General features: G+C 46.0%; 1 protein-coding gene across 3 annotated transcripts in view; it reads left to right on the forward strand.

The window, feature by feature from the left end:
* LOC115150054 (piezo-type mechanosensitive ion channel component 2) overlaps window positions 1–26,706 on the forward strand; it is an 84,294-nt gene that overhangs the window by 39,787 nt on the left and 17,801 nt on the right. For 2 of the 3 annotated variants that reach the window (XM_029692952.1, XM_029692970.1), the window contains 17 exons: window positions 2,557–2,679; window positions 3,170–3,370; window positions 3,847–4,051; window positions 4,251–4,352; window positions 4,773–4,938; window positions 6,631–6,874; window positions 7,284–7,380; window positions 7,641–7,806; window positions 7,956–8,045; window positions 9,350–9,474; window positions 9,685–9,750; window positions 14,601–14,704; window positions 16,191–16,320; window positions 17,749–17,799; window positions 18,042–18,208; window positions 18,577–18,770; window positions 20,844–21,023. In XM_029692952.1, the coding sequence (XP_029548812.1) occupies window positions 2,557–2,679; window positions 3,170–3,370; window positions 3,847–4,051; window positions 4,251–4,352; window positions 4,773–4,938; window positions 6,631–6,874; window positions 7,284–7,380; window positions 7,641–7,806; window positions 7,956–8,045; window positions 9,350–9,474; window positions 9,685–9,750; window positions 14,601–14,704; window positions 16,191–16,320; window positions 17,749–17,799; window positions 18,042–18,208; window positions 18,577–18,770; window positions 20,844–21,023 (2,411 nt within the window). The remainder of the gene's footprint in view (window positions 1–2,556; window positions 2,680–3,169; window positions 3,371–3,846; window positions 4,052–4,250; window positions 4,353–4,772; window positions 4,939–6,630; window positions 6,875–7,283; window positions 7,381–7,640; window positions 7,807–7,955; window positions 8,046–9,349; window positions 9,475–9,684; window positions 9,751–14,600; window positions 14,705–16,190; window positions 16,321–17,748; window positions 17,800–18,041; window positions 18,209–18,576; window positions 18,771–20,843; window positions 21,024–26,706) is intronic. The other variant, XM_029692962.1, reaches the window with a different exon arrangement.

Raw genomic sequence — 26,706 nt, forward strand, 5'->3', positions numbered from 1 at the left:
TAGTGGAGTGGTGCTGTATGTACATTATGTTGAGGGAGTGTTGGGGTGGTGGACAGGGGGTGTGTGTTAGTGTGTTTGTGGAGTGGTGCTGTATGTACATTATGTTCAGGGAGTGTTGGGGTGGTGGACAGGGGGTGTGTGTTAGTGTGTTTGTGGAGTGGTGCTGTATGTACATTATGTTCAGGGAGTGTTGGGGTGGTGGACAGGGGTGTGTGTTAGTGTGTTTGTGGAGTGGTGCTGTATGTACATTATGTTCAGGGAGTGTTGGGGTGGTGGACAGGGGGTGTGTGTTTGTGGAGTGGTGCTGTATGTACATTATGTTCAGGGAGTGTTGGGGTGGTGGACAGGGGGTGTGTGTTTGTGGAGTGGTGCTGTATGTACATTATGTTCAGGGAGTGTTGGGGTGGTGGACAGGGGGTGTGTGTTTGTGGAGTGGTGCTGTATGTACATTATGTTCAGGGAGTGTTGGGGTGGTGGACAGGGGGTGTGTGTTTGTGGAGTGGTGCTGTATGTACATTATGTTCAGGGAGTGTTGGGGTGGTGGACAGGGGGTGTGTGTTTGTGGAGTGGTGCTGTATGTACATTATGTTCAGGGAGTGTTGGGGTGGTGGACAGGGGGTGTGTGTTAGTGTGTTTGTGGAGTGGTGCTGTATGTACATTATGTTGAGGGAGTGTTGGGGTGGTGGACAGGGGGTGTGTGTTTGTGGAGTGGTGCTGTATGTACATTATGTTCAGGGAGTGTTGGGGTGGTGGACAGGGGGTGTGTGTTAGTGTATTTGTGGAGTGGTGCTGTATGTACATTATGTTCAGGGAGTGTTGGGGTGGTGGACAGGGGGTGTGTGTTAGTGGAGTGGTGCTGTATGTACATTATGTTCAGGGAGTGTTGGGGTGGTGGACAGGGGGTGTGTGTTAGTGTATTTGTGGAGTGGTGCTGTATGTACATTATGTTCAGGGAGTGTTGGGGTGGTGGACAGGGGGTGTGTGTTAGTGTATTTGTGGAGTGGTGCTGTATGTACATTATGTTCAGGGAGTGTTGGGGTGGTGGACAGGGGGTGTGTGTTAGTGTATTTGTGGAGTGGTGCTGTATGTACATTATGTTCAGGGAGTGTTGGGGTGGTGGACAGGGGGTGTGTATTAGTGTGTTTGTGGAGTGGTGCTGTATGTACATTATGTTCAGGGAGTGTTGGGGTGGTGGACAGGGGGTGTGTGTTAGTGTATTTGTGGAGTGGTGCTGTATGTACATTATGTTCAGGGAGTGTTGGGGTGGTGGACAGGGGGTGTGTATTAGTGTATTAGTGGAGTGGTGCTGTATGTACATTATGTTCAGGGAGTGTTGGGGTGGTGGACAGGGGGTGTGTGTTAGTGGAGTGGTGCTGTATGTACATTATGTTCAGGGAGTGTTGGGGTGGTGGACAGGGGTGTGTATTAGTGTATTAGTGGAGTGGTGCTGTATGTACATTATGTTCAGGGAGTGTTGGGGTGGTGGACAGGGGGTGTGTATTAGTGTGTTAGTGGAGTGGTGCTGTATGTACATTATGTTCCACTTCCCAATATTTTCTTTCCTATATGTTCCTGTTCTATTTATCTCTATGTATCTCTATGTATCTCTATGTATCTCTATGTATCTCTATTTATCTCTATTTATCTCTATGTATCTCTATTTATCTCTAATTATCTCTATGTATCTCTATGTATCTCTATGTATCTCTATGTATCTCTATGTATCTCTATTTATCTCTAATTATCTCTATGTATCTCTATGTATCTCTATGTATCTCTATTTATCTCTAATTATCTCTAATTATCTCTATTTATCTCTATGTATCTCTATGTATCTCTATGTATCTCTATTTATCTCTAATTATCTCTATTTATCTCTATGTATCTCTATTTATCTCTATTTATCTCTATGTATCTCTAATTATCTCTATTTATCTCTATGTATCTCTATTTATCTCTATTTATCTCTATGTATCTCTATTTATCTCTAATTATCTCTATGTATCTCTATGTATCTCTATGTATCTCTATGTATCTCTATTTATCTCTATTTATCTCTATGTATCTCTATTTATCTCTAATTATCTCTATGTATCTCTATGTATCTCTATGTATCTCTATGTATCTCTATTTATCTCTAATTATCTCTATGTATCTCTATGTATCTCTATGTATCTCTATTTATCTCTAATTATCTCTATTTATCTCTATTTATCTCTATGTATCTCTATGTATCTCTATGTATCTCTATTTATCTCTAATTATCTCTATTTATCTCTATGTATCTCTATGTATCTCTATGTATCTCTATTTATCTCTAATTATCTCTATTTATCTCTATGTATCTCTATTTATCTCTATTTATCTCTATGTATCTCTATGTATCTCTATTTATCTCTAATTATCTCTATGTATCTCTATTTGTTTCCATGTCTCTCCTCTTCAAGTGTCTCCTCTAGGGGGTCAGTCTGTCCTAATACATATGCTCCTTGCCTGTGTTGTGCTAGCCTGTACTGGTTCAGGACATTAATGACACACCTGTCCTCTCGTCTGAAGCCTCTGAACTACACGGATAACCAGAGGAGTGAGATGGCTCACTCCCTGCTCTACAGCGCCCCGGTGGACCCAGCCAACTGGGTGGGTCTCCGCAAGTTCTCCCCCCTACTGGAGAACCTGAGGGTGAGTGGAGGAGAGATGCCCTGGGAACCTGACAACACACACACACACACACACATAGGCACATATGCAGTGTGCGCACGCACACAAATATACACACACACACACACACACACACACACACACATAGGCACATATGCAGCATGCGCACACACACAAATACACACACACACACACACACACATATACATACGCAACCTGTCTCCCTCACATATAACTGAAACTACTGTAACCGTGTTATATTATACACTAGTATCATCTCCCTAACTGCCCTTTGTAGTGCTCAAATTACACTTCATTCTTGGAGATGGCCTGAAAACAGTTGGTTGGACCCATAGAATTAGGAGTTAGACATTTTGAAATTAGTAATTGAATAGGATTTCTTTGGTTGGATCAATGTTGTTCATGGTGGTTCCCATGTTTAAATTATGAATATATACACTGTCATTTCAACCCTGACCCATTTATCTGTCCTATATCCATCTCCATTCAGAACAACCTGTTGATTCTGGCCCTGCTGGCGTTCGAGGTGACCATCTACCGCCACCAGGACCTGTACCGCATGAGGAACAACCTCACCACGCCCGTCACCAGAACCATCTTCCACGATATCACCCGGCAACACCTCGACGACGGCGTCGTCAACGGTGCCAAGTACTTCATCAACTACTTCTTCTACAAGTTCGGCCTGGAGGTATGATGTCATGTCACTGTTGAGTTCGCAAAAACACTCTTATTATGTTTTTTACTTGTGTGGAAGTTGGAATATTTACCACTATATCTCTGTTTGAAATACCTTTCATGGACGTCAAAGTAATTGTTGAGTCACCTGCATTGTATGGAATTACGACTGAGCCATAACACCTACTTCTGAACTCAGGAAATATAAAACTTGTCGTGTATTTGAGGTTTAAAAAGGCTTCAAAAGGGCTTCTGAAGTTTGCAATTTTAACATTGACATTTCAGACTTCCTTTTCCCTTATAAAAAATGTATCAACCCCTACAAAAATGTCCATTAATTATAATCAACATAATAATTCACATTTCCTTTTGCTGCAGGATAATTTTTCTGTTGTAGCAAACTGGCACAAACTAAGATCCTACATCTGTAAACCCAATATAAAGTCTCTTGAGTTTAAACTTTCCTAAATATTATCATTGCATCGTCAGACATGCTTACTGTTGGCGGTGAACGTGATTGGCCAGAGGATGGACTTCTACGCCATGCTCCACGCTTTCGGCCTGATCGCAGTCATCTACCAGCGGCGCCGGAAGGCCATTGCTGACAACTGGCCCAAGTACTGTTGCTTCCTGGCCTGCATGCTCACCTTCCAGTACTTTGTCTGCATTGGCGTCCCCCCGGCCGCCTGCAAAGGTGGGTGGACCAATCCGAGGCTCCTCTGCTGCAGCCGTTTTGTTTTGTCATCCCTTGGTATTTCAGTACTCAAGACACAGGTCATCTTTTCATCACTGAGTAATGATCATGTTTTATACATTATAAATCAAAGTTGTTGTATGTGTAATGAGTCAATAGTGTCTATGAAGGAGAAAACTTACTAAACTCCTCCTCCCAGACTACCCATGGAGGTTCCCCTCATCCTTCACAGACTCCAATGTCATCAAGTGGCTGTACTTCCCTGACTTCCACACCAAGCCCAACCCAATGTTCCTGCTCTGTGAGTACAACCATTGACTGAGCATTTGCCATTAGGACTGGGACTGGGATTGGGACTGGGATTGGGACTAGGATTGGGACTGGGATTGGGACTAGGATTGGGACTGGAATTGGGACTGGGACTGGGATTGGGACTAGGATTGGGACTGGGATTGGGACTGGGTTTGGGACTGGGATTGGGACTTGGATTGGAATTGGGACTGGGACTGGGATTGGGACTGGGACTGGGATTGGGACTAGGATTGGGACTGGGATTGGGACTGGGATTGGGACTGGGTTTGGGACTGGGTTGTGACAACACCTCTTCTTCATCCTCCTGTTTTCTGCTCCTCCTTCTCATCTTCCTCATCTTCTTCCTCCTCTTTCTTCGCCTTCTCCTCCTCTTGCTCCTCCTCCTCTTTTCCTCTCCTGTCTCCTGTAGATGACTTCATGCTGCTGCTGTGTGCCTCGCTGCAGAGACAGGTGTTTGAGGAGGAGAACGAGGAAGCCGTGCGCCTCCTGGCCGGTGACAACATGGAGATCTGCAGGGACCTGGATGCTGCCTCCTTCAGTGAACACAACCCCGTCCCAGACTTCATACACTGCAGGTAAGGGGCTGGTTCACAGGCTGTGTCTGACCCGGGATTCAAACCCGAGACTTGAGAATGAGTTAGCCTTACGAGCTAAAGCCTGTATGCTACACAGTACCAGCTGGGCCCAGGTCTGGTGCACAGACTGTGCCTGATCAGGATTCAAAACCTGTTACTCGAGAACGAGTTATCCCTATGTGTTAAAGTGCCTGTGTTTTTCTCAGAGAGACAGTATGAGTCGTTTGATCTTAGACAATGTTAGCAATCAGGCAAGAGTCATTTGGTGAACTACCTTCTACTACATGACATTCAGGTCAAATCATTCCACTCTCTCTCTCACTCTCTGTCTCTCTCTCTCTCTCTCTCTCTCTCTCTCTCTCTCTCTGTCTCTCTCTCTGTCTCTCTCTCTGTCTCTGTGTCTCTCTGTCACTCTCTCTCAGTCTCTCTCTCTCTCTGTCTCTGTGTCTCTCTCCAAAGTACTTATTAAAGAGTCACTTTAGACACATTCCTTGGGTTACTCCTCCTGTGATTATTCAATTGTTTTGACGTGAGGTGAGTTAAATGAGCGATCGGATAGCCCATCTCGAAGTAGAGCACAGATAACACATTGTCAAACACCTGTGTTTTCCCATCGCTCTCACAGCCCTCTCCCACACACTTTCCTGATATCAGATAACTCAGCGATGTAAAAAAAAATCACTCCATCCAAGCCTTCAACCGTGTCCTGTGAGTGACTCAAACATGGCTTTCCATGTTCCTGTAACTCAATAGTCTTCCTGAAACAAGGGGAACCGTTCTGACACTAGTGACCTTTAACCTCGTGACAGCCGGCTCTTTGAACCTGTCAGCACAAAGTTGTATCTGAAACGACCCATCTGTCAATGTGCTCCGAAGCCTTGAGGACACCACTGCTCCTCCAGTTCACATACATACTGTACATAGTCTTCCCTGTGGCTCAGTTGGTAGAGCATGGTGTTTGCAATGCCAGCATGGTGTGTGCAACGCCAGGGTTGTGGGTTCAATTCCCACGGAGGGCCAAAAAATATATATATATGCGTGAAATGAATTGAAATGTATGCATTCACTACTGTAAGTCGCTCTGGATAAGAGCGTCTGCTAAATGACTAAAATGTAAAAATGTACATCTGCCAGTAAAAACAATGTGAGGTGGTAGTGAGGATGATGTGTCAGTGAAGTATATTGAATGAAAAGTTGAATATTGTGTTGTAGAATCCTAAAGTACACAGTGTAGCTCTGCTCATCACTTGGGCTCATCTCTGTGTGGATATCAGAAAGCGTTTACTATTACAGAATATTTTTGTTGTTGAATGTTAGCTTTGCTACTGTATACGGCAACGGTATGCTCTCAACATACTCAGGTTTAAAACAACAGAATCCAAAGTACAAATCTACTTTGAAACAAAAGTATACACCTCACACACATGGTTATGGGCTTACAAAAAGAAGACAGATATCGAGTTGAAATGTATTACATTTTGAGTTTGCATCCCAATATTGCACTTTACAAACATCACAGAAGACTACAATATAACAAAACTGTTTAACATAGAAACTCCAGATTTTCGGCGGGTTTTTAAAATAATGTTTATTAATTATTAAATTATGAGAAATAATAATAACATTCCACCCAGGAGGCTACTAGGTCATTTGACTGCAGGAAAGGGGTACTAATGAATTTCTCTCCCCCAGATCCTACCTGGACATGCTGAAAGTGATCATGTTCAGCTACCTCTTCTGGTTCGTGCTCACCATCATCTTCATCACGGGCACCACACGCATCTCAATCTTCTGTATGGGTTACCTGGTGGCCTGCTTTTACTTCCTGCTCTTTGGGGGTGACCTGCTGCTCAAGCCAATCAAAAGCATCCTGCACTATTGGGACTTCCTGATCGCCTACAACGTGTTTGTGATCACCATGAAGAACATCCTCTCGGTAAGTGTCGATGTCACTGGCTACAGTGTTGTTGAATACTGGCTACAGTGTTGTTGAATACTGGCTACAGTGTTGTTGAATACTGGGTACAGTGTTGTTGAATACTGGGTACAGTCAGAATTCGGCAAACTGAATTTGAGATTAGTTGTGGGACATCTTAGCACTAAAGGTTGTAGTAAGATGTTGGATTCAGTTATAGGTGGGAGACATAGATAGAAATTCAGTCCATTATTTAAAATAAAAAAGCGAACCAATAGTGCTGAAACAAGCGGTCTGCAGCAGCCATAGAGATACAATGTAATATGTTCTTTTGAATTCTGCAACAACAGTATACAGTAGATATAGTGGTGTGATTGGTTGCTGCTGTGTCATGTTTTAGCTGACTGTGGTTTGTCCTCGCGGTCCTCAGATACTGGCCTGTGGATACATAAAGTCCCTGGTCACCAATCACTGTTGGCTCATACAGCTCTTCAGCCTGGCCTGCACTATAAAAGGCTATTCTAAACGTAAGTGACCCTACCACCACTGTAAAGCAGAATGCCTTTGGAAACACACTTTCTCTGTTTTGATATGTGACAGAAAATGTACACCCGCTTAAAAGGATTTGCAAAGCATTATTCCGTTGAATTTTCAGAAATGCTTGATGATAACTCCATCTGAAGTGGGCCGTGCAGTATATTTGGGGTTGAGGAGAAAAGTTTCACTTTGTTCAAAATGTAAAGAATTAACAAATATTTGATGGTTATGTTTTTTGAAATCGTTGCAGCTGAGCAACAGGCCAACAAGCAGTGTGAGTTGCCTAGCGACGAGGCAGGCATCATCTGGGACAGCATCTGTTTTGCCTTCCTGTTGCTACAGCGACGCGTATTCATGAGCTACTACTTCCTACACGTGGTCGCCGACATTCGCTCCTCACAGATCCTCGCCTCCAGGTAAACTTTAATGTCGTTTGGTTTAGTTTTGTTTACTTTACTTTTCCAATGACCATTAAAATAAAACAAAATCAAATGAAACTTTACTCTGTATTCAATCTATTTGTCAATTTATATTAGCTGTATTGTGTGTGTGTGTGTTTCGTTAGAGGGGCTGAGCTGTTCCAAGCGACCATAGTGAAAGCTGTAAAAGCCAGGATCGAAGTGGAGAAGAGGTCGATGGACCTGCTGAAGAGACAGTGAGAACATGTATTTTCTACAGACAGAAAACATACACATATAGTATAACACATATGTGCCGTATACACACACATAATATACAGTCATTCCACATGTGTGATGTACACACAGAGATTTAATATAATAATAATAATTAGCTGGGTGCTTATACATGTCCTATTTCACACATGTACAAGTGTGTCAAAAAAGTGTGTCAAAAATGTCAAAAAATGTATTATACACATTTGTTTTGCATATCCCAACTCATATCCCAACTCATTAGACAGACAGTATATGACTCTGTCATAACAGTTGTGATTTTATTAGCGCTCACTGAAAAGAGAAGCCTCACAGATGTTACCATGTATGTACTCTCAAATGAACCCGAATTCCAGGATATTCCAGTCATTACTACATTCAGGTCTGAGTAAAGACACCATTCATCATGATGAACTAGATTTGGACGGTACTTCCCTGTGATTTACGATGTACGTCCTCCTACACTGTGTTGATGTACTTTAGTTTGTATATGTGGAGCTGCAGGGCAGCAGTGTGTTAGTGGAATACATCTACTGATGCGGAGGACAAGAGAATCAGTCAGCACCCCTCTCTCTCTCTCTCTCTCTCTCTCTGTCAATCTTGGTGTTTCTCTCTCTCTCTGTCTCTCCCCCCTCTCTCTCTGTCTCTCTCGCTATCTGTCTCTCTCTCTCCATCTCTCTCTCTCTCTGTCGGTCATGGTGTTTCTCTCTCCCCCTCTCTCTCTCTCTCTCTCTCTCTCTCTCTCTCTCTATCTCTCTGTCTCTCTCACTATCTGTCTCTCTCTCCATCTCTCTCTCTCTCTGTCGGTCATGGTGTTTCTCTCTTTTTATCTCTCTGTCTCTCTCTCTCGCTCTCTATCTCTCTGTCTCTTTCTCTCTCCATCTCTCTCTCGGTCTATCTCTCTATCTGTCTATCTGTCTCTCTCTCTATCTGTCTCTCTCAGTCACTCTCTCAGTCACTCTCTCAGTCACTCTCTGTCACTCTCTCAGTCACTCTCTCTGTCACTCTCTCTGTCACTCTCTCTGTCTGTCTCTCTCTCTCTCTGTCTGTCTCTCTCTCTCTCCCTGTCTCTCTGTCTCTCTCTGTCTCTCTCCATCTCTATTGGTCTCTCTTTTGCTCTCGCTCTCGCAACCTGATACCAGTCTGAACACATCCACACACGCCCCAACACCTAGCCAGCCCAAAGAACAGAGAGAAAACCAAAGTACAGATTCATTGTCAATTATACACAGTGGTCAGAGCCTATTGGTCATTAGTCATTGTTTCTATCTCTGTGTCCAATCAGAATGGACCGTATCAAGAGTCGGCAGCAGAAGTTCAAGAGGGGGAAGGAGAGGATTTTGAGCTTGGTGCAGGAAAGCGGAGACGCAGGCCACGGACACAGCAAGGACGAGGAGGAGGAGGATGAAGGTGGGACTGCTAGAGGCCTTCTGGGCCTTGAGGAACTAGTGCACTGAAAGCCATGATTGGATGATCTTGTCCTGCCAACCCATGTCGGCCTATAAAGTTTTGCATTGATTTAACGATACGTCTGTTTGTAGACACATCACAGTCCCACAACGATTACATAATATACACTGTCCATTCAAACCATCAAGGTGAAAAATCTTTGTTTTTCAGATAAAGAAAGGAGCAGGGAGAAGAGAATACAGCGGTGGTGGAGGCCGTGGGTTGACCATGCATCCAGTGAGTGACCTTCTACCTTTTTAATTTCATATTTGAAGCAATTCAGATTTTAATATTCCTCTTAAATAAGATAGCGTCTATTTCATGTGGCTGTAGTTACTGTACATGTAACAAAGTTAGGCTTGAATTTGCTTATTGACACTCAAGATGATTACCATATCTTATTTGAGTTTGTCATTTCATAAATATATGTGTGTACCATAGGAGGCTGGTGAGGGGAGGACGGCTCATATAATGACTGGAATGAAGTGAATGGAATGGTATCAAACACAAAGAAACCATGTGTTTGATGTATAAATAACATTCCAATGATTCCATTTCAGTCATTACTACGAGCCCATTCTCCCCAATTAAGGTTCCACCAGCTGCCTGTGATGTGTATGTGAGCGGAGTTCATTCCTGTTCATCGCTCATAGAGTGGTGGACGTTCCAGCACTCCACATCCTTTCCAACCGCTTCGCTAAAGAAAAAATAGAACTGCCGTTCTAAATTCGCTCCATTCATTAAAATCCCAATTTAAACAACACCCATCTATTTTAATGACTACCTGGACCTACCATTTGTGTTTGAAGTATTGAAACCAAACCATATGATTTGAATTAAAAGTATTTTAATAAACATGATTAGGTTGCTGTAAGAAGCACTCATCATTTCAAATAGGCTACATGTCATATTAAACAGCATATAAACACTCCAAATAGCTCAGGATTCAGACTGGGGGCCTAAGAAGGAAAGAAAATGAATTATTTACGCTATATTATTTCAATTATTTCAAGGCTATAGCCTACAAAGAAATACATTGTGAAGCATTTCGGAGTGTGACACTAGGCTTGTAGGGACATAGAGCATTTAGCTTTCAAACAGCATTTAGTTGTATTAAGTAATTATAGTCTATAAATGTACTTACTTAGTATTAAATACAAATGAAAGGAAAAATGCATGATTATGCTCAGTCTCCAGTGCCTTTGAATTAGTTTTTAGAAACAGAGTTTGTGGCTTCAGGCTCATGCAATGGTGCCTGGAGAGCAGGCCAGCAGCAGAGAATATCCTCTCAGCGTTTTCAGAGCCACTGGGGATGATAAACACCCTTTGGGCCACTCTTGCCAGGCTGAGATGTTTATATATATATATATACATATTTATATATATTTATATCATTTTATACATTTATATCGTATATTTATATCGTAGATAGACAGACAGACAGACAGACAGACAGACAGACAGACAGACAGACAGACAGACAGACAGACAGAAGACAGACAGACAGACAGACAGACAGACAGACAGACAGACAGACAGACAGACAGACAGACAGACAGACAGACAGACAGACAGACAGACCCTTCTGATAACCAGGTGGCGAATCGCATCTCTGCATGTCTGGCAGACATATCAGTGTGGATGACGGATCACCACCTCAAGCTGAACCTCGGCAAGACGGAGCTGCTCTTCCTCCCGGGGAAGGACTGCCCTTTCCATGATCTCGCCATCACGGTGGACAACTCCATTGTGTCCTCCTCCCAGAGTGCTAAGAGCCTCGGCGTGACCCTGGACAACACCCTGTCGTTCTCCGCTAACATCAAGGCGGTGACCCGATCCTGTAGGTTGATGCTATACAACATTCGCAGAGTACGACCCTGCCTTACACAGGAAGCGGCGCAGGTCCTAATCCAGGCACTTGTCATCTCCCGTCTGGATTACTGCAACTCCCTGTTGGCGGGGCTCCCTGCCTGTGCCATTAAACCCCTACAACTCATCCAGAACGCCGAAGCCCGTCTGGTGTTCAACCTTCCCAAGTTCTCTCACGTCACCCTGCTCCTCCGCACACTCCACTGGCTTCCAGTTGAAGCTCGCATCTGCTACAAGACCATGGTGCTTGCCTACGGAGCTGTGAGGGGAACGGCACCTCCATACCTTCAGGCTCTGATCAGGCCCTACACCCAAACAAGGGCACTGCGTTCATCCACCTCTGGCCTGCTGGCCCCCCTACCTCTGCGGAAGCACAGTTCCCTCTCAGCCCAGTCAAAACTGTTCGCTGCTCTGGCACCCCAATGGTGGAACAAGCTCCCTCACGACGCCAGGACAGCGGAGTCAATCACCACCTTCCGTAGACACCTGAAACCCCACCTCTTTAAGGAATACCTGGGATAGGATAAAGTAATCCTTCTAACCCCCCCCCCCAAAAAAAAGATATAGATGTACTATTGTAAAGTGGTTGTTCCACTGGATATCATAAGGTGAATGCACCAATTTGTAAGTTGCTCTGGATGAGAGCGTGTGCTAAATGACGTAAATGTAAATGTAAATAGATTGATAGATCATTTTTAGGCAAAATAGCCCAATCAAAAGGGAAAGTTCGATGAAAGTGGGAATATGCCAGGCCTATTGAGCCGAAATCAATTATGGCCTATTGTATAGATAATAGAACAGAAATGAAGGAAACTTTTAAGAGATTAGATTTTTTGTTTATAAATACTTTGCTACAATGACACACTAACTACCCACCTCGTTACATTCTGTTAGCATGTGCACGTAGTAAGTACACCATCATGCTTTTGGGATATGTGTCAGATTCCACAATGATTCTTTAGTTGTGGACACAACATCACCGCACTCCCTCTCTTTCTCTTGGTCCTCATCTTTGTAAATCACCTTGATTTTGCACCTGTGTGTTTTATCAGTTTCTTTATGAAAATATTTAGTGAACTCCATGACAGTAGTTAAAGCAAGGGGCTATAGCAGCACACAAATAGACTACAAATGCATGCTGGGGCGGGCATGCCCTGAGCTCGAGTGAGCGCTACTGGAGCGCTACTGGAGTGAAATTGGAGCGGGCTAGAAGGCCAACGCTCCAGCCTTTGGGAATCTCGCTTCGCCCTCTAGTCAAATTGGGAACGCTCCGATGTACAGTCGTGGCCAAAATCTTTGAGAATGACACAAATATTAATTTTCACAAAGTCTGCTGCCTCAGTTTGTATAATGGCAATTTGCATATACTCCAGAATGTTATGAAGAGTGATCAGATGAATTGCAATTAATTGCAAAGTCCCTCTTTGCCATGCAAATGAACTGAATCCCACCCAAAAAACGTTTCCACTGCATTTCAGCCCTGCCACAAAAGGACCAGCTGACATCATGTCAGTGATTCTCTCGTTAACACAGGTGTGAGTGTTGACGAGGACAAGGCTGGAGATCACTCTGTCATGCTGATTGAGTTCGAATAACAGACTGGAAGCTTCAAAAGGAGGGTGGTGCTTGGAATCATTGTTCTTCCTCTGTCAACATGGTTACCTGCAAGGAAACAAGTGCCGTCATCATTGCTTTGCACAAAAAGGGCTTCACAGGCAAGGATATTGCACCTAAATCAACCATTTATCGAATCATCAAGAACTTCAAGGAGAGTGGTTCAATTGTTGTGAAGAAGGCTTCAGGGTGCCCAAGAAAGTCCAGCAAGCGCCAGGACTGTCTCCTAAAGTTGATTCAGCTGCTGGATCGGGGCACCACCAGTACAGAGCTTGCTCAGGAATGGTAGCAGGCAGGTGTGAGTGCATCTGCATGCACAGTGAGGCTTTTAGAGGATGGCCTGGTGTCAAGAAGGGCAGCAAAAAAGCCACTTCTCTCCAGGAAAAACATCAGAGACAGACTGATATTCTGCAAAAGGTACAGGGATTGGACTGCTGAGGACTGGGGTAAAGTCATTGTCTCCGATGAAATCTACTAATCTACTACCAATCTACTATGGCAAATGACCTCTTTCACTGGTCAGGACGTGACAGGAGAAGACAAGGAGAGCGCTACCATCAGTCCTGTGTCATGCCAACAGTAAAGCATCCGGAGACCATTCATGTGTGGGGTTGCTTCTCAGCCAAGGGAGTGGGCTCACTCACAAATTTGCCTAAGAACACCCATGAATAAAGAATGGTACCAGAATGGTACCAACACGTCCTCCCAACCATCCAGGAACAGTTTGGTGACAAACAATGGCTTTTCCAGCATGATGGAGCACCTTGCCATAAGGCAAAAGTGATAACTATGTGGCTCGGGGAACAAAACATCGATATTTTGGGTCCATGGCCAGGAAACTCCCTAGACCTTAATCCCATTGAGAACTTCTGGTCAATCCTCAAGAGGCGGATGGACAAACAAAAACCCACAAATTCTGACAAACTCCAAGCATTGATTATGCAAGAATGGGCTGCCATCAGTCAGGATGTTGCCCAGAAGTCAATTGACAGCATGCCAGGGCGGATTGCAGAGGTCTTGAAAAAGAAGGGTCAACACGGCAAATATTGACTCTTTGCATCAACTTCATGTAATTGTCAATAAAAGCCTTTGACACTTGTGAAATGCTTGTAATTTTACTTCAGTATTCCACAGTAACATCTGGCAAAAATATCTAAAGACACTGAAGCAGCAAATTTTGTGGAAATTAATATTTGTGTCATTCTCAAAACTTTTGGTCACGACTGTACACTCCGCTCCAGCTCCACTCCGCTCCAGCTCCACTCCGCTCCAGCTCCGCTGTCTACTCCGCTCCAGCTCCGCTCTGCTGTACACTCAGCTGCAGCTCCGCTCCGCTGTCCACTCCGCTCCAGCTCCGCTGTCTACTCCGCTCCAGCTCCGCTCTGCTGTACACTCAGCTGCAGCTCCGCTCCGCTGTCTACTCCGCTCCAGCTCCGCTCCGCTGTCCACTCCGCTCCAGCTCCGCTGTCTACTCCGCTCCAGCTCCGCTCCGCTGTACACTCAGCTCCAGCTCCGCTCCACTCACATACTCTGGTACAGTGTAATACACAAGTGGACTAGTGTAAGTGGGTAACCTTTAACCTTGTCTTTCACTCCCCTCTCAGTGGTGAGAAGTGGTAACTATTACCTGTTTGAGACGGACAGTGAAGAAGAGGAGGAAGAGGAGGATAAAAATGAGGAAGAGCAGCCCAAGAAGTCTACATTTCAGGTTCGCTCGAACGTAGGAAATAATCCCTTTACCACTGTCCTGCATTGTTAGAATATTGATTTTTGTCCAGTAACAACAGTTGGATAGTCTTTTTATGTGCATTTTTTCTTTCTTTATCGATTATTTAAACGGGACTGATTCTGTTTCTGTTCGAACCGATTTCTAATGTGTGATTGTTCTTATCACAAACAGGTAACAAGTCTAATTCCCAAATGTTGTTTGTTCTCTCCTCACTAAACAGTTTTCACTCCTTTTAACCAAGTACCAACTGCTAACATCCTTTTGTCGTGAGTCGTGTTTGTTTTGGCCTTTATTTGTGACAAATGTTATGGTCTTCTAAATCTCACCCCTGCTTTGTCCTCCTCTGCCTTGCTGGCCGTAACAAGGTCTATCATTAAGCTGCCCAAAGCTGGTCTGCAGTATATAATGAGGGCAGCCAAGGTACTCTCACGACTAGGTCTCTATCTGTATTTCCCTTTTTTGTATGCTGAGTATCCTTGACCACTTCAGTCCAAGCCACTTTCTCACGACATTAAATGCATTTTCCCCTCTCACTCCAATACATGACCACGATGTCAATAAAGTTCTGTTCAAATACCAGGGCCGCGCCTCCATTTCACAAGATGATGCCGAGTCATGACAAAATGGCGGCCGCTGATGATGCATGCAGTTGAAATTCTGTGAACTGTGTTGCTCTTCTGTTTCTGGCGTAGATCTCCTCCCTGTGTGTGCTTTGGGAGAGAGATGTGCACGTGTGGTGGTGGGTGGCTTTTCTTCCAGGGGTAATTCTCTGTGGAGTTAGGTCTGTGTCTTAAACAGGGTTGGGATCAATACTATTTCATTTGGGTCAATTTCAGGAAGTAAACTGAAATGTACTGAACTGAAATGGAATCAACCCCAACCCATCATTGTAGGCCGTCATTGTAAATAAGAATTTGTTCTTAACTAACTTGCCTAGTTAAGTAAAAGTTACATAAAAAAAGAAGTAAAACCCTGTTCTCAAAGTAGGAATGGTGGGTTGTGTTAATCTTTAGGGGTGCTTTATTCAATTGTAAATCCCTTTTTTGTCCCATCTCCATAAACACATTCCCTTACATCCCAATTCACTGGATCAAAACACCCCCTGAAACTGGTCTCCTCTGCATTGTGTACTTTGTCAATGGTTTTTGCGTTTTCCTGTGACTTATTGGTTGGTTGACTAGGGTATATTCACTTTGGCTGCCTAATTCGGACACATTTCCTACACTCATTTCAACTCAACTCTTCGGTTTTGAGTGTGTGAGCAAAATTTGGGCCACAATGCTTGACCTACGATAAAGCACACCAATATCAAATCCGTCAACATGAAGCAGACTCGCTAAAAATCAAATCTCTTAAAGGACGGGTAAGTGTCCCAATTAAGCAGCCAAACATGCTTTCAAACAGTCCCTCTAGGCACATTGATCACTAGTCCACCAGTGTGGTTGTTAACATCCACTCCCCACAGTTTGTTTACCACGCCTGGATGACCAATTCCAAGACGGCCATGAAGGAGCGCAGCAAGGAGAAACACCGCTTCTGGAAGAAATACACTGAAGGGAGCAGCAGCAAGTCAAGGAAAGAGGACCTGGAGGAAGGTATGAAGCGTAGAGGGAAGACCCAAGTTGTCATTGAAAGTTGATGAAAATAATAGGTTTTTAGTCTCCTCCATTTTTGGTGTAACCAGACTGAACACTGTGTAAATAGCCTGGTGTAACCAGACTGAACACTGTGTAAATGTGAAACAATGGTGAGTGCAGCATTCAGTTTGACTAAACCAGGCCATTCCCACCCATTGTAGGAGATTTAATATGATAGCAGTTCCTCTGGGATGCAGTGCCTTAGACTGCAACGCAACTCGGGAGGCCTCTCACCTCCCAATGTTTACCCTCGTCTCGCCGCCATCCGTCCATACTGCACTTGTTGTGTTACAGTATGTTTCACCCTCTCAGGTTTTCTCGTTATAGGCCCTAGACTAGCCATGAATGGGTATGTTGTGCCCTTTTTCTGTTCAAGAGCACCTACTTAACAATTTGCTGCATCCCTAATGGGAGCCATGCTGTATCCGGTCCACAATCCCGCCAAGTCCCCCCTCCTTCCCTCCCTCCTCCCCACAGCCCAGCCCAGCTCCAACTCCAGGCAGGGCCAAGGCATTCCTGGGTCTGAAAGATAGGACGCCATGTTTGATTAGACATGGTCAATTCATCCCATATGAAGGCTGGACTGACTGTGGACATGGCTGGAATACAGTACGGTCTCTCAGTTCAGCCAAATAGTTTTACATGAGGTCTGGGAAAAGACCACACTGTCTTACATGCTGACCAGAACGCTCGCGCGCATGCATCCGCGTGCACCATCGTGAGCATATTGATTATGTCCCCTCACACCAGACATGATCAGGACACCACAAGTTTGGAATATCAAAATGAACTCTGAACCAACTATATTAATTTGGGGACAGGTCGATAAGCAAACATTTATGACAATTTAGCTAGCTAGCTTGCTGTTGCTAGCAAATTTGTCCTAGGATATAAACATTGGCTTGTTATTTTACCTGAAATGCACAAGGTCCTCTACTCCAACAATTAATCCACAGATTAAAGGGTAAACCGATTTCATTTCTAGTAATCTCTCCTCCTTCAGGCTTCTTCTTCTTGTTTGGACTTTATATGGCGGTTGGCAACCAACTTTAAGGTGGATTACCACCACCAACTGGAGTGTGGACCTCAGTTCATCTTTCAATCACCCATGTGGGTATATGCTCCTAAAAACCAATAAGGAGATGGGAGAGGCGGGACTTGCAGCACGTCAAACGTCACACATTTTTTTAGAGTCTGGCTTTGCAGACGCTCATTGACATGCGCAAGCAGTGTGGGTGCAGTGTGTGTGTAAATTTATTTGGGGATGTCATTCTTTAGAAGGGTACTTTTGCGTTACAGTTTTATATCTTCACAGCAAGGGATATAATTTTATAATTTTGTATGATTCCATTGACTCATTCCATATTCAATATCTTTTCTATCCAGCAGTTCATGTTGCTATTGAAGAGGAGGATCAGGAGAAAACAGATGGATCAGGTAGGTGCAGTTCAAACCGGGTTGGGGTCAATTCTATTTAATTTAATGTCCATTTCAGGACATGGAATTGGAAATGTAATTTTTGTTTACTTAGGTTGGGTGCCTCGACCCCTGATTCAAAACTCAACCCAACCCACAATGTCCTCTGCATCATGGAAGTTACACTTATAAGTCTCAATGAATAAAGACTGATGTGGACTTGGCTGTTAAAAGACGTGTGTTGTCTTCCTTCCTGTTCCCAGACAACGTCCTGAAGCGAGTCTTCAACATAGTCAAGTTCTCCTGGGTATTGTTCCTGGCAATGTTGGACAGTGTCACAGCCTGGATCAACTCCATGTGTCAGGAACACCTCGACATCTCCACCGTGCTGCGCATCGAGCGCTGTATGCTCACGCACGAGGTTAATAAGGTAACGTCACGGCCAGGGGATTTAGACTATTTTGAGTCTTTAAAAAATATATTTTGTGATGCTTATTGTATTACAAGGTGTACTACCTGATACTCCAGGTGAATCGTCCAATGACGGATGAGAAACCAGCTTTGTGAAAGTTACCAGTGAACAAGTATATCTGCCTAGCAACAAAACCATTTAGTTGCATAATTATTTACCATGCCATACTGTAGTAAAACCATAGCATTGGTATAAACTATTTCTAGCAATATCATAGTAATATCATTGGAATGACCTATTCCAAATGTTATTACAGCCTATTTAATAATATGAAGTGGGACTAGGACCACCAATTCTAACAGGCATTCTTGGTTGTAACATTCCAGGGGAACAAGCCTTCCCGGGAGAGCATCCACGTGTACTACCGCAAGCAAATGTGCAAGGCTGCATCCATTGAGTCGGGCCTGGAGAGAACCAAGGAGGAGATGTGCCAGGACTGCATCCCCCACAAGGCTGAGAGGCAGAGCTGTGCCTGTCTGGAGAGCCAAGAATCTACGGTGTCTCATAATAGCCTGTCCAGGTAAGAGAATGGAAGAAAATCCACTTTTTGTTACAGTTATCACTTTTTCTTATACAATTATTCATACTCAAAAGAAGTGATGAGATTGAAGAGGAAAGAGGAAATCATGTTTAATATTAAAAATTATCATTCATAATATCCTGGTGATAGCTAAGGGGGGTCACGCATGACTGTAAGTCGCTTTGGATAAAATCGTCTGCTAAATGGAATTTAGTATTATTATTATTATTATTAGTAGTAGTAGTATTAGTATTATTATAGAAGGCAAGGCTGTTTAGCTGCTTCTTGATACTCCAAGGATATAGTAGTAAACACACGCTACTGTAGTACCTTGCATTTATAATACTCAAAACATCAAGGGAAACTAAATAAAAGAAACCAAAATGACTGGAATCAGGTGCTAGATATTGGCTGTTTTAGAAAGATGTCATTCTGTGCAGATGACAGTAACATTCTTTCAGAGATCAGATTGGAACGTTGCGTGGAGAAGACGTCATTGAATGATTTATTTGCGTTCCATCTGTGTGTAATAAAACCCAAGCCTGGTGAATCGAGCCAAGTATTGCTCAGCACGGCTACCATTTACGCCATAAACACTTACGTTACATAACCATTTGACAGTACAATTACTCAATATTCAGCAGTTATGTTTTAGGGTTGTTTTGACATGACTTAGCTTTCTGTATTTCTATGCTTCTTGTTGTTCCACACGGGTTGTCTGTTTTAGTGGTATTTTGTTATTTATTTGAGACTGAGGAGTGCCAGGCTCCTGGTACTGTATGTGATGGAGGGTTTGTGAAGGGTTTAAACCAGCCTGGCAGCATGAAACAGCTCTGCTCTGTTCTGCTCTGTTCTGCTTTGTTCTGCCCTGTTCTGTTCTGCTCTGTTCTACTCTGTTCTGCCCTGTTCTGCTCTGTTCTGCCCTGTTCTGCTCTGTTCTACTCTGTTCTGCCCTGTTCTGCTCTGTTCTACTCTGTTCCGGCCTGTTCTGCTCTGTTCTACTCTGTTCCGGCCTGTTCTGCTCTGTTCTGCTCTGTTCTGCCCTGTTCTGCTCTGTTCTGTTCTGCCCTGTTCTGCTCTGTTCTGTTCTGCTCTGTTCTATTCTGTTCTGTTCTGCCCTGTTGTGTTCTGTTCTGTTCTGCCCTGTTCTGCTCTGTTCTGTTCTGTTCTGCTCTGTTCTGTTCTGTTCTTCCCTGTTCTGCTCTGTTCTGCCCTGTTCTGCTCTGTTCTATTCTGTTCTGTTTTGTTCTTCTCTGTTCTGCCCTGTTCTGCTCTGCTTTGTTCTGCCCTGTTCTGTTTTGTTCTGCTCTGCTCTGCTCTGCTCTGCTCTGTTCTGCCCTGTTCTGTTCTGCCCTGTTCTGCTCTGCTCTGTTCTGCTCTGTTTTGCTCTGCTCTGTTCTGCTCTGCCCTGTTCTGCTATGTTCTACCCTGTTCTGTTCTGCTCTGTTCTGCTCTGTTCTGCTCTGCTCTGTTCTGTTCTGTTCTGCTCTGTTCTGCTCTGCTCTGTTCTGCTCTGTTCTGTTCTGCTCTGTTCTGTTCTGGGAGCACTATTACCCACAGGCATTCTGTTCTTTGCCTAGACTCTGGCCTGGCGAAGACACACACACACACACACACACACACACACACACTCTCTCTCTCTCTCTCTCTCTCTCTCTCTCTCTCTCTCTCTCTCTCTCGTACAGCTAAACTTGTGGGGACACACAATTCAGTCCCAAAATCCTATTTCCCCTAACTCTTACCCTAACCTTAACCCAAAAACCTAAACCTAACCCTAGCTACTAACACTAAAACTAATTCTAATTCTTAACCCTAAACCCCCTAGAAATAACATTTCACCTCGTGGGGACTAACAAAATGTCCCCAGTTGGTCAAATTTTTGCTTGTTTACTATTGTGTACTTGTTTACTTGTTTACTTCTGGTCCCCACAAGAATAGTTTAACACGTCCACACTCACAAGCACGCAGACATCCATAGGTGTGCAGACACACACACCACAGAAGGTAATGCAAGGTCCATAGTCTGTGTAGAACACGGCATTAAACTTCATCTGTCTGTGTGTATTTCTCCAGTACGTACACAGAGAGCACACTGCTCTACTCCTGTCGCTCCACTCTGGACCATACTGACATGGGTTCTGACAACGTCCAGGTGCCCAAAACCAGCGAGCGTGCCCGTCCTAAACTCTGCAAGATGGAGGGGCTGGACCTAAAGTCCACCTCTTCAGCTGACAGCGGAGGCAGCCAGGCCAGGTAGGCAACGACAAACAGACTTCTCTCCTCTTATCCTTCAACCTTCACTCTCTACTCTTCTCTCCCTTCAACCTTCACTCTCTACTCTTCTCTCCCTTCAACCTTCACTCTCTTCCCTTCTCTCCCTTCAACCTTCACTCTCTACTCTTCTCTCCCTTCAACCCTCACTCTGTACCCTTCTCTCCCTTCAACCTTCACTCTCTACTCTTCTCTCCCTTCAACCTTCACTCTCTACTCTTCTCTCCCTTCAACCCTCACTCTGTACCCTTCTCTCCCTTCAACCTTCACTCTCTACTCTTCTCTCCCTTCAACCTTCACTCTCTACTCTTCTCTCCCTTCAACCTTCACTCTCTTCCCTTCTCTCCCTTCAACCTTCACTCTCTACTCTTCTCTCCCTTCAACCCTCACTCTGCACCCTTCTCTCCCTTCAACCTTCACTTTGTACCCTTCTCTCCCTTCAACTCTCACTGTGTATCCTTATCCCCTTTAAACCCTCACTCTCTACTCTTCTCTCCCTTTATCCTTCACTGTTTTCTCTTCTCCCCCTTCATCCTTCACTCTCTTCTCTCCCTTCATCCTTCACTCTCTACTCTTCCCTCCCTTCATCCTTCACTCTCTACTCTTTTCACCCTTCACTGTCTTCTCTTTTCTCACATCTCACTCTTTTTTTCTCTCCCTTCTTCCCTTCTCTTATCTTCTCCCCCTCACTCTCTTGGATTTTCTTCTCTCATCCTTCGATCCCTCCACTTCTTCCCTCTAACCCCTGGCCCACAGTACATAGACAGTTATGCATCATTGTCACTGTCTCTTTTGTTGTGTTCTTCACCATTTGTGCCACTAACCGTAATGCATTACCTTAATTCACAAACCCAGCGTTAGTAGGGTCTCTCCTCTATTAGTAAACCACTATTGGCATCTTTGAAGAGGGTTTCCCAGGACCACTCTCTCCCTCCCTCTGAATCCAAGGCTTAGGTTCTCAAGTCATATTCTTGTCATCAAATCCACTTCCAGGCTACAGGACTATAATGCCCTTTTCTCTTAGCGCTGTTCAAACATATTGCCTGCGACTGTAGTGTAATGTACAGTCGTGGCCAAAAGTTTTGAGAATGACACAAATATTAATTTTCACAAAGTCTGCTGCCTCAGTTTGTATGATGGCAATTTGCATATACTCCAGAATGTTATGAAGAGTGATCAGATGAATTGCAAAGTCCCTCTTTCCCATGCAAATGAACTGAATCCCCCAAAAACATTTACACTGCATTTCAGCCCTGCCACAAAAGGACCAGCTGATATCATGTCAGTGATTCTCTCGTTAACACAGGTGTGAGTGTTGACGAGGACAAGGCTGGAGATCACTCTGTCATGCTGATTGAGTTCGAATAACAGACTGGAAGCTTCAAAAGGAGGGTGGTGCTTGGAATCATTGTTCTTCCTCTGTCAATCATGGTTACATGCAAGGAAACACATGCAGTCATCATTGCTTTGCACAAAAAGGGCTTCACAGGCAAGGATGTTGCTGCCAGTAAGATTGCACCTAAATCAACCATTTATCGGATCATCAAGAACTTCAAGGAGAGCGGTTCAATTGTTGTGAAAAAGGCTTCAGGGCGCCCAAGAAAGTCCAGCAAGCGCCAGGACCGTCTCCTAAAGTTGATTCAGCTGCGGGATCGGGGCACCACCAGTACAGAGCTTGCTCAGGAATGGCAGCAGGCAGGTGTGAAGACTTTTGGAGGATGGCAGACTGGAAGCTTCAAAAGGAGGGTGGTGCTTGGAATCATCTCTCTCTCTCTCTTTTGGAGGATGGCCTGGTGTCAAGAAGGGCGCAAAGAAGCCACTTCTCTCCAGGAAAAACATCAGGGACAGACTGATATTCTGCAAAAGGTACAGGGATTGGACTGCTGAGGACTGGGGTAAAGTCATTTTCTCTGATGAATCCCCTTTCCGATTGTTTGGGGCATCCGGAAAAAAGCTTGTCCGGAGAAGACAAGGTGAGCGCTACCATCAGTCCTGTGTCATGCCAACAGTAAAGCATCCTGAGACCATTCATGTGTGGGGTTGCTTCTCAGACAAGGGAGTGGGCTCACTCACAATTCTCCCTAAGAACACAGCCATGAATAAAGAATGGTACCAACACGTCCTCCGAGAGCAACTTCTCCCAACCATCCAGGAACAGTTTGGTGACAAACAATGCATTTTCCAGCATGATGGAGCACCTTGCCATAAGGCAAAAGTGATAACTATGTGGCTCGGGGAACAAAACATCGATATTTTGGGTCCTGTTACGGCTTGGTAGTCGTGGAGGAGGAATGAGGCGCAGGAAGCAGCGAACACAGGGTAGTGGTGTTTTTAATATACACTCACACAAAAACAAATGTTCCCACACACAGGGGAGAAAGTACATACGGCGTCAAAACAACGTCGACACGAACATAAGCCGTCTGTCAAAGAAACAATCATTAATCCCGCACGAACAGGAGCGGGCCAGCTAAACTAAATAGCCCCTCTAATGGCTAATTGACCACAGGTGTCACAAAATAAAAAAAGGGAAAAGCAAAAGGGAATCGGTGGCAGCTAATAGGCCGGTGACGACGACCGCCGAGCGCCACCCGAGCAGGAGGGGGCGCCACCGTCGGTGGGAATCGTGACAGTACCCCCCTCCTGACGCGCGGCTCCCGCAGCGCGCCGACACCGGCCTCGAGGTCGACCCGGAGGGCGAGGCGCAGGGCGATCCGGACGGAGGTGGTGGAACTCCCTCAACATAGATTGGTCCAGGACGTCCGCCGCCGGCACCCAGCACCTCTCCTCCGGGCCGTACCCCTCCCAGTCAACGAGGTACTGTAGGCCCCTCGCCCGGCGTCTCGAGTCCAGTATGGCCCGTATGCTGTACGCCGGGGACCCCCCGATGTCCAGAGGGGGCGGAGGGACCTCCGGCACCTCATCTTCGTGAAGGGGACCAGCTACCACCGGCCTGAGGAGAGACACATGAAACGAGGGGTTAATACGGTAATAGGAAGGGAGTTGCAACCGATAACACACCTCGTTTATCCTCCTCAGGACTTTGAAGGGCCCCACACACTGCGGCCCCAGCTTTCGGCAGGGCACGCGGAGGGGCAGGTTCCGGGTCGAGAGCCAGACCCTGTCTCCCGGTGCGAACACGGGCGCCTCGCTGCGGTGGCGGTCAGCACTCCTCTTCTGCCGCGCACTGGCCTCCTTTAGTGAGTCCTGGACGGCTCTCCAGGTCTCCTTGGAGTGCTGGACCCAGTCCTCCACCGCAGGAGCCTCGGTCTGACTCCGGTGCCATGGTGCCAGGACCGGCTGGTAACCTAACACACACTGAAAGGGTGATATGTTAGTAGAGGAGTGGCGAAGTGAGTTCTGGGCTAACTCAGCCCAGGGAATATACCTCGCCCACTCCCCTGGCCGGTCCTGGCAATACGACCTCAGGAACCTGCCCACCTCCTGGTTCACCCTCTCCGCCTGCCCATTGCTCTCGGGGTGATAACCGGAGGTCAAGCTGACCGAGACCCCCAGCCGCTCCATAAACACTTTCCAGACCCTGGATGTGAACTGGGAACCTCGATCAGAGACAATGTCCTCCGGCACCCCGTAGTGCCGGAAGACGTGGGTAAATAGGGCCTCCGCAGTCTGCAGGGCCGTAGGGAGACCGGGCAATGGGAGGAGACGGCAGGACTTAGAGAACCGATCCACAACCACCAGAATCGCCGTGTTCCCCTGAGAGGGGGGAAGATCTGTCAGGAAGTCGATGGACAGGTGCGACCATGGTCGTTGTGGAACGGGGAGGGGCTGTAACTTCCCTCTTGGTAGATGCCTAGGAGCCTTACTCTGGGCACACACCGAACAGGAAGAGACATAGGACATCACGTCCTTAGCTAAGGTGGGCCACCAGTACTTCCCCCTTAGACTCCGCACTGTCCTCGCCTCACCAGGATGACCCGCAGTGGGTAGCGTGTGCGCCCACCGAATGAAACGATCACGAACACCGAGCGGCACATACATGCGCCCCATGGGCACCTGCGCAGGCGCAGGTTCTAACACCAATGCCCGCTCAATGTCCGCGTCCACCTCCCATACCACAGGGGCCACCAGCCTAGACGCTGGAATGATGGGAGTTGGATCGATGGGCCAGTCCTCCGTGTCATAGAGACGGGACAGCGCGTCGGCCCTAGTATTCAGGGAACCCGGTCTATAGGAGATGGTAAACCTAAACCGGGCGAAGAACATGGCCCACCTCGCCTGACGTGGATTCAGTCTCCTCGCTGCCCCGATGTACTCCAGGTTTAGGTGGTCGGTCCAGATGAGAAAGGGGTGTTTAGCCCCCTCAAGCCAGTGCCGCCACACCCTCAGAGCTTTAACCACTGCTAGCAACTCCCTGTCCCCCACATCGTAGTTAAGCTCCGCCGAACTGAGCTTCTTCGAAAAGAAAGCGCAGGGGCGGAGTTTCAATGGCACACCCGAGCGCTGTGATAGCACGGCACCCACCCCAGCCTCGGACGCGTCCACCTCCACTACAAACGCTAAAGACGGGTCCGGGTGCGCCAACACGGGTGCGTCGGTGAACAGCGTCTTCAACTTCTTGAAGGCTCCGTCCGCCTCCGTCGACCATCGCAAACGCACCGGCCCCCCCTTCAGCAGTGAGGTAATGGGAGACGCTACCTGGCCAAAACCCCGGATAAACCTCCGGTAGTAATTGGCAAAGCCTAAAAACCGCTGCACCTCCTTCACCGTGGTTGGAGTCGGCCAATTACGCACGGCCTTAACGCGGTCACACTCCATCACCACCCCCGTGGTGGAAATGCGATAACCCAGAAAGGAGACGGCTCGTTTGGAAAACTCACACTTCTCAGCCTAAACGTATAAGTCATGCTCCAGCAGTCTACCAAGCACCTTGCGCACCAGGGACACATGCGCGGAGCGGGTGGCGGAATATATCAGAATGTCATCGATATAGACTATCACGCCCTGCCCGTGCAGGTCCCTGAGAATCTCGTCAACAAAGGATTGAAAGACGGCTGGAGCATTTTTCAACCCATACGGCATGACGAGGTACTCATAATGGCCTGATGTGGTACTAAAGGCGGTTTTCCACTCGTCTCCCTTCTTGATATGCACCAGATTATACGCGCTCCTGAGATCCAGTTTTTGAAGAACTGTGCTCCGTGAAATGATTCCACCGCCGTAGCGATGAGAGGTAGTGGGTAACTAAACCCCACCGTAATAGCGTTTAGACCTCGGTAATCAATGCACGGACGCAGACCTCCCTCCTTTTTCTTCACAAAAAAGAAACTTGAGGAAGCGGGTGAGATGGAGGGCCGAATGTACCCCTGTCCCAGGGATTCCGTGACATATGTCTCCATAGCCGCAGTCTCCTCCTGTGACAAGGGGTACACGTGACTCCTGGGAAGCGCAGCGTCAACCTGGAGATCTATCGCACAATCCCCCTGTCGATGAGGTGGTAATTTAGTCGCCCTCTTTTTACAAAAAGCGATCGCCAAATCGGCGTATTCAGGGGGAATGCGCACGGTGGACACCTGGTCTGGACTCTCCACCGACGTGGCACCTATGGAAACTCCTAGACACCTACCTGAACACTCCTCTGACCACCCCTGGAGAACCCCCTGTTTCCACGAAATACGGGGATTGTGACGAGCCAGCCAGGGGA

This window comes from Salmo trutta, chromosome 2 (genome assembly GCF_901001165.1).
Source record: "Salmo trutta chromosome 2, fSalTru1.1, whole genome shotgun sequence".
In the NCBI taxonomy this organism is placed as follows: Eukaryota; Metazoa; Chordata; class Actinopteri; order Salmoniformes; family Salmonidae; genus Salmo; species Salmo trutta.